Source organism: Delphinus delphis, chromosome 1, assembly GCF_949987515.2.
Source record: "Delphinus delphis chromosome 1, mDelDel1.2, whole genome shotgun sequence".
Classification (NCBI taxonomy): Eukaryota; Metazoa; Chordata; class Mammalia; order Artiodactyla; family Delphinidae; genus Delphinus; species Delphinus delphis.
This window is the reverse complement of record NC_082683.1, coordinates 9,054,350-9,062,227: the sequence shown is the minus strand read 5'-3', so window position 1 is coordinate 9,062,227 and position 7,878 is coordinate 9,054,350. Positions and strand designations below refer to the sequence as shown.

Here is a 7,878-nt window from a genome sequence, read left to right as displayed (position 1 = left end):
TGTGACGCACGCAGCGCGGAGCATCAGTCCCCCCAGGGTGACTGCTCACTGAATTCTCTTTGCTAATAATAACACTGCCACCCCAGCTATTAAACTGTGAGCACATTCCAGAGACTCTTCAGGATAGAGCGGTTCTTTGCCCCCAGCGCTCCTACTCAGAATTGCGCTCATTTCAGATTTCAAGTTGAGTTTGGCCAACCCAAATCTTTTCTCCTTTAGAATAAAACCCCCCCAAACACCCCTCATGACCCCTGGCCCCGTAATGCCCGGATTTCCTGCCTTTTCACTGCGTAACAGCCTCTCTCTCTGATCAGCCCAGGAGTGAGCACAGTTGGGGGAGGGTCCGGCCAGGACAGAGCTGTCATTCCACCCACATTTCCTGAGCTTCTACGGGGTAGATTGAAACACGTTAGGTGTGTAAATAGGTCATGGGGCTTGGATGTGGTGCTTTCCTGAGATAGTCCGCATACTTGCAGACTTGCCAAGCACGCAAAGCTCAGTCCCAGGGCAGGGGGAAGGCGAGGAGGTGCTCAGAGGCAACGTGAGAGGCTGGGATTAGGGTGGTGTTTAATCAGGAACTGAGACTAAAGGGCTTGTTAAGGAACCTTCGTGCAAAGAAGCAGCGGGATCTGGGAAGTGGGTGGAGAGTACAGGCGTTGGCGTCAGACCTGGGGTCCGAGTCCTGGTTCTGCCGAGTGACATGGGGCAAGTGACAGATGCTCCCAGTCTCAGTTCTGTCCCTCTATGAATGGGGACAATACTACCCACCTTCTGGGGCTGGTGATGAAAAGGAAAGAATCCGTCTAAAGCTCTCAGCACGGTACCCGGCACATTCCAACCAACCAGTAAGGACAACCATTGTGAGCATCGTGCAAATATATAGCAATTCCCACTTGAAACTACGTTCACATATTAATAGCTCTTATGAGCCTCACGGATGAGGAGAACAAGGCCCCAAAGATGTATGCAGTTTGGCTTGTTTGGGGCTGCAATGCAGGGCTCTCATCCCTTCAAGTGTAGTGTTTCCCCCGGATACGTTACATTGAAGAGTGTAGAGCGTTAAGTCCAGTGCTTAGTAAGTGGAGGCCACTCATTACATGTGGACAGGCTCGCTGCCTGGTACTTCTCTTTTGGGGACCAGGAAAATGGCGGCTTCAGTGGCTCATCCCTTGCCTGGCCTTGGAGAAGGACATGGGAGGCATTAAGGGAAATTCCATGGGTCACAGCTGCATCCCACCTCGCTCCAGCAGCCAACTTCTCCACGGGAGCTTTCCCGGCGAGATGTGAGGCATTACAAGCTTCAAACCAGAGTCTGAGAAGCAGCAAACTTCTATAAATGAAAATGCTGGTATCCTCTTAGCGCCAATCTCCCCCAGCGCCTTGGGGGGAGCCGTGCGGTGAAGCGGGGGAGCTCTGCAGAGGAATGATCGCGTTCCCAAAACTTTTCTTGTGTTTCTATTTAGGAGTGGAGTTCTTGGGACAATTTGTCACATTTGGTTCTGACTTAGTATGCTAAAAAATAACTCCCTCTTCACCTGACCACTGAGAGTGACAGCCAGGTGTCAGGACAGCCCTGTGGAGGGAGAGGTCTGCCCTCGCGGCCGATGAGTCAGGTACGAGGCCAGCTCGAGCATCTGGACTAATTTGTCCTGGGCTGAGCTGCCGGCTGCCTGCCATTTCCTCCCCTCCCGCCCTTATTTGGAGTCCCTGACAGCTGAGCCGCAAACCAACGGGGGAGCTGGGCGCCGGCCAACCGTCACCCTCTGCTTCCCCGCGTGGGTCCGGCTGCTGATGAGAAAGAAGCCTGAGGCATCGCTGTGAGATAACCAAGGACTCTTTTTTGCTCTTCTCACACCTTTGAAGTGGGAACCTCTTGAGGCAAATCAACAAGAATGTGGCTCCTGCAGCTGGGGGTCCCGGGCTCGTTGGAGCTGCTCAAGGCGGAGGGGCTGTGACGAGCTGGCTGGACTGATAACTTTAAAAGGGCATCTTCTGCTGGCTCCTCGCTCAGCTGCTTTATCGCTGCAAGTGACAGAATGGGGAGGGTTCCATCCCTCTTGTGCTCTCAGAGAGCCAAGGGGCTATAAAAAGAGGAGGCACAGGGCAGCTGGGAGACGGAGACGGAGGAAGGCCACGGGTGGGAAAGCAGAGAGAAGAGTCAGCAAGCACCAGACCACCCATTGACCGACGCCAGCATGGGCTCCGCCACCATCGCCGCGAGCTTCCTCCTCTTTCTGGCGTTTCAGCTCCCAGGGCAAACCGGAGCGAACCCCGTGTATGGCTCTGTGTCCAACGCAGACCTGATGGATTTCAAGGTAGGGCCAGGAAAGGGGCACGGTCTGGGATGAGGGGGCTTTGTGATGCTGTGCCAGGCAGTGAGACGTCTCCCTTTCCCTGTTTTCCTTTTGTAAAGAACTTGCTGGACCATTTGGAGGACAAGATGCCTTTAGAAGATGAGGCTATGCCCCAACAAGTACTAAGCGATCAGAATGAGGAAGCTGGGGTCCCTCTCAGCCCCCTTTCTGAGGTGCCTCCCTGGACCGGGGAGGTCCACCCAGCCCAGAGAGATGGGGGTGCCCTTGGGCGTGGCCCCTGGGAACCCTCCGATAGATCTGCCCTCCTGAACAGCAAGCTGAGGGCGCTGCTCGCTGCCCCTCGGAGCCTGCGGAGGTCCAGCTGCTTCGGGGGCAGGATGGACAGGATTGGAGCCCAGAGCGGACTGGGCTGCAACAGCTTCCGGGTAAGAGGAACTGCGGATGGAAGTGGGGTGGGCGGGAAGGAAATTGTGGTTTTGTTGAGGTTCAAACCTTGTGAAAGAATACCACCAGGGGACGCCTTCAGCAGGAAAGGGAACAGCACAGAAGCTTACTCCCTTTGAAATTTCTGTCCCAACTGGGTAGGTGCCCCATGAGTCTCAGAACCATGATACCATCCTCAGCTACAGTCTGCTGAGAAAACGCTAAGAGGAAAAGAAGTCACTGCTAGGAGCACCGGGAACTTAATATGTTCACGGGGCCAAGTCACCTGTGTACCGCTGATGGGCAGTTCATGGCCCTCGAGGAACTGTCAGATCCCGAAGGATGGGAATTTACCAGGATTGACTTTTACTAGTTTCTAATGCGCAATTTGTTTACCAGTTCGTGGAACTCAGAGGGTCATCAAGCTGGAGCGGGGGCTGGTGGGAAGGGAGCACGGTCCTATGAAACTGACTTTCTCCAGTGGAGGCAGGTCACCAAGTCAAACATGTCTCTGCTCTCTTTGTAGTACCGAAGATAATGGCCAGGGAGGAAAAGGCGGGCCAGGCCCCCGGCAGACTTCAAGAGACCCTCACCCCCTGGGATCTCTCATTCAACTTCGTCCCATCTCGTTGCCATCAGGTTGAGTTGTGACGAGTGTCCTATTCAAACATCAGCCTCCTGTCAACATTTCTCACATTTTATGCTAAATGTAGATAAAGTGGTTTAGTTGTGGCTTCTCCACTTCTCCCACCCATGCGTTAAATTTTAATCACCTGTTACTGACATCGGTTTGAAAATGAATAAACTTCAGCACCACGGACAGAAGCTGGAGGCTTGGTGTGATTTCTTTCATTTCCTGGGGAAGGGAGGTCAGCCTGATAGTCCTTGTCATTTTACCTTTTGTCAAAGAGAATAATGCTCAGTTCTTTTCTTCCTCCTTTTTTAAAAAAATAACAAACTTATTTTGGGGAGCAGTTAGAGGTTCACAGCAAAATTGAACAGGAAGTAGAGATTTCCCACATATCCCTGTCCGTCCCACGTGTACATCCTCCTCCATTATCAACATCCCTGCCAGAGTGGGACATTTGTTACCATGGATGAACCTGCAACGACACATCATGATCACTTAACGTCCATAGTTCACATCGAGTTCACTCTTGGTGGTGTACCTTCTATGGGTTTGGACAACTTCGGCTTCCTTTCATTTCTCCCTCCGTGAGCATGGTGTGTGTGTGTGTGTGTGTGTGTGTGTGTGTGTGTGTGTAGGGGTCGGGTCTCAAACCACAGCTCTCAACTTGCTCTCACTCATACTGCAGCCTCACCATGGATCCTGAAAAAGCCCCTGGAGACCAAAAGGGCATTTATCTGTATATTCAGATTTGCTCACATTCAGGGCACTTATTTATTGAAAAGAAAAACTTACAAACATCTGGGCTTTTCTTCTGGTTACATCGAACGTAGCTTGTACTCAATATGACACTTTTTGTACACTTAGTGTTTTTTCGTTACTGTTATTATTATTAATTTTTAGAGGCACATATGTAAAATAAGGGCACTAACTCTTCTCTGACACCTTTTGAGAGGTAGTGCGCCAGCTGAGTGAATTGCACTTTTAATCTGAAGAAGAGTAGGCAGGATATTTGGGTTTAAAAGCTGAGCAAAGTGAAGAAAGAAATGTTTGCTGTGCTGACAAACTTCACGTTTATGTGACTTTTGGGCACTGAATTTAAAAATTAGCCATTGGCTTTCCCAAATTCAGGTCCAAGGTGTTTGGACTTGTAGGTTTTACTAAGGTGGGAGCCACTGGAGAAGTTTTTTTGTATCTGCTTCTGAAAAGGGTGCTGCCCAAAGCAGAAGGTACCAGGCCCTGAGTTCACCTGCAACATGAAGCAGGGCGCTGACCAATTTTCCCAGCCGTTACCCCGACACCACACTCTTCGGATCAGATTCTACGACACTCCTCCGACAACCCTCCACCTTCGCTTCCCCACGCCCTTATTCATGCTGTTCCTTCCACCTAGAATGCCCTCTGTCCAGAGCCCTTGAGACCGTTTTGCTCATTTCTCAAGGTTCACTGAGAATGCCACTTCTTCCCTGAAGCCTTCCCTGACACCACATGCCCAGGACAAATGAAGCTCTTCACTGGCAGCATTTTATAACTATCATATAGCTATTATCATAGACCACAATTTGTCTTGGTATGCAACTGCGTCTGTGTCCCTGAACTGCAAGCTCCTGGAGGGTCAATGCCCCTTCAGCAGCCCCTGCAGCACGTGGCACTTTGGGTGCTCTATAAATGTCGGTCAAATTGTCTTGGTCTGGTACAGAAATTGAGAAAAGAGGAAATAAATTAGCAACGTGCTCTTTGTAGAGGGAAGGGGAGGCCAGGAGTGAATTGATGGTTAGAGAGGGAGGTGGGGAAAGAACAGTAAGGTAACCACTTCTCATAAAGATGTTCCTTACATCATGGACTCCGAACGCAGAGGATGGAAAGCCAAGAACAGAGGACTAACAAGGACCAGGAGGGTGGAGAGCAAGGAAGAAGGGTCTGTCCAAAGCCGGCTCCTGAGGTCCGGCACTGGGGGAGTGGGAGCTGCTGAGAGGAGAGGAGTGGGGACCTGGGCTCACTGCCAAGGTGTCGCAGTGACACAGCGGGTGCTCGCCAATGGAATTCACTGAACGTGCCAAATACCTTAACGCACAAGAGACGCCCCTGGAACTTAGAGGACCCTCAGGGATGGGCGGAAGGGGGGATGGGCGGAAGGGGGGATGGGCGGAGGGACCTGAGCCGACTGAGACCGTTTGCCACTGTGGAGTGGCAACGCGAGGCAGGACAACTGGAGACCAAGAACATCACGTTTCCGGCGAAATAAAATGTGAGCAAAGAGCCGTGGCAGGTGGCAGCGACGGAAGCTGGTTGCAAGGGCTAAACGTCCTCAGGCCCAGCACCAGGTCCATTTGTTCTGGTTGGACATCGGGGAAAGCTGCCTGTGGGGCAGCCTCCTAAACGCAACACCAACAGGAACCGAATGGCTTCTCCACCGACTGCTGCGGGAAGGAAAGGCTGGAAGGACAGGTGGCTTTATAGGAGGAAACGACCTGTAAACTAGGCCCAACAGCATCGATGTGAAGGGGGAACAGGAGACGGGGAACACCGGTGGTTTTTGCTAAAATCCTCAGGACTAAACAGGTTCTTATACTAAGGTGGTAAGTGGCCCCCTGCGGATGAAGAGTCCTGCTGGGAGAGCTACAGAAAAAGACCTGAGGCTATAAACCCCTTCCCCAGCTGTGCAATTTTTACATATTAGAAAGAGAGAGGGAGTAAAATGAAAACCAAGTATGTGCCACTCTAAAGAGAGTGCACGGTGGAGACAAGACGATGACGGAGATGAAGACATTTTATTCTGACGTTACAGTTATAGTGAGAACTTCCAAGTTCCAAGAGTTCAAATAAGGATAGAATTTTACAAATTAAAAAAAAATACAATTTATATACACAGTAGAATTAGCTAACATTACCACATAAACAAACAGTGCAAACAGAAAGGAAGCTGCTACTGTTGAAGTGACCAAGGTCCACGAGCCGTGGGGCAACACTGCACGTCAACACTGCAGGCCTGGGAGGGCGCTGCTGGCCTTTCCGGAGGCTTTCTTGTCCCCCCAGGGCCGTGTCAGTGCGTGATTTTGCATCAGAAATGTCATATGGTCAGCTGGGTCAAGTATACAAGTGTCCATTCCTGTCCGGAACTGTTAGTTAAACAAGGTCACAAGCAAATCGTCCCCCAGAGCACAAAGGTCCCCCAGTCGGGTGGGGACTCTTGGCCCCCTCCCCCATCACCTCGGCCAGGGAAACAGGAAACCATCTCTAGCCAACCCCAGCCCCAGCCCCCGAGGGTTTCTGTTTATCCAGGTGCCAGGTTCACTGGGAGGTGATCAGGCTGGCAACAGGCGGGATGTTGAGATGCAGATTTCTAACAGAAATCAAAGGAGGGAGGCTTACAGTTATTTTGTTACAAGTGGAGCCCCTGGAGCCCCGCTTGTCTCTGGGCTTGTCTGGAAAGGGCAAGATGCCAGGAGAGGACAGGAAATAACGTGCCTTCCCAGAGGGGCTGGGTTTGGGTCCTCCTTGGTGGCCATCCAGTCCGTTCTGGGGGAGGGAGGCGTTTGCTCTCTGCCGTCTATCTCTGGGCTACACTGAAGGGAACAAAATATCTGGTGACTTAAACACGACGTGATGTGCAGGAGGCATAAATCCCGACACCACTCACCCGGGGTGTCCAGGAGGCCAGCAGCCTGCGACCCCGCCCTCTGGAGGTGGGAGATCCTCAAGCAGGACCTCAGTGCTACCAATTTCAGGAGAGGAAAGGACAGGGAAGAGGAAAGCAGGTTCCTGGTGTAGGCGGTCATGCCACTCGCCTGACTTGGGCATTGGTTTGCTTCTCAATAAAATAAATAACGCGGTCAAGTTCCGAATGCTGCCTTAAAATACTGGCAGCTGGTTGAACGCAATCACATTTAGAAGGGCTTGCCCTTTGGTCTTTGTGATTTCCCGAACTACTTACTGGGAGTTTCATCTGTGTTTCATAAGTCAAGTGCACCCAGGGAAGTTGAAAATTTTATAGGTCGAAGTAATCTTGGTCAAAGAGATTAAGAAAATGGAGGAATGGAGGGGCCAGAGTCATTGGCAATGATGCTGACGCAGCCCCCCGGCATAGGTGGAGTTGTTCCCTAGAGTGTGTGGAGCGCAAGACCTGAGCCAGCAAAGCCGGGCGGACACTCACTCCCCAGGCTTAAAGGCGGCAACAGAAGTCGGGAGGCTGAGGGGAGAGAACTGTGTTGCTGAGGCCTGGCACTGACGTCCTCAGGCAAATTCCATGATTAAAAACAAACAAACAAACAAACAACTAACGTAATGCAAATGAATGCCACCTTGACCCTCAGAGCACATCTGCCACATGGTTGCACGATGGGCCTAAGATGTTGCTAAACGTGTAGAGAGAGCACAAGAGGAAAGTAAGCGCAAATGCCTTCGGGTGCCCGTTCAGAGAGGACCAACCAGCCCAAAGGGAAACTAAGTCACTGAAAGGGAGGGAGGCTTCCTCCGCTTGATGTTAAAACCCCGGGGCACGTGCTGGCAGGA

General features: G+C 51.5%; 1 protein-coding gene across 1 annotated transcript; it reads left to right on the top strand.

Moving 5' to 3' along the window:
• The first annotated feature begins 1,801 nt into the window (after positions 1-1,801).
• NPPA (natriuretic peptide A) lies at positions 1,802-3,555 on the top strand. The gene is made up of 3 exons (XM_060032002.1): positions 1,802-2,315; positions 2,414-2,740; positions 3,265-3,555. The coding sequence occupies exons 1-3, from the start codon at positions 2,196-2,198 to the stop codon at positions 3,274-3,276; spliced, it is 459 nt and encodes a 152-aa protein (XP_059887985.1). The 5' UTR covers positions 1,802-2,195; the 3' UTR covers positions 3,277-3,555.
• The last annotated feature ends 4,323 nt before the right edge of the window (positions 3,556-7,878 follow it).

What these genes read in the sequence shown, in the direction of transcription:
- NPPA (XM_060032002.1), top strand. Translation starts at nt 2,196, where the DNA reads ATGGGCTCCGCCACCATCGCCGCGAGCTTCCTCCTCTTTCTGGCGTTT. An exon ending in CAGACCTGATGGATTTCAAG is followed by an intron (nt 2,316 to 2,413) that starts GTAGGGCCAGGA and finishes CCTTTTGTAAAG; the next exon opens with AACTTGCTGGACCATTTGGA.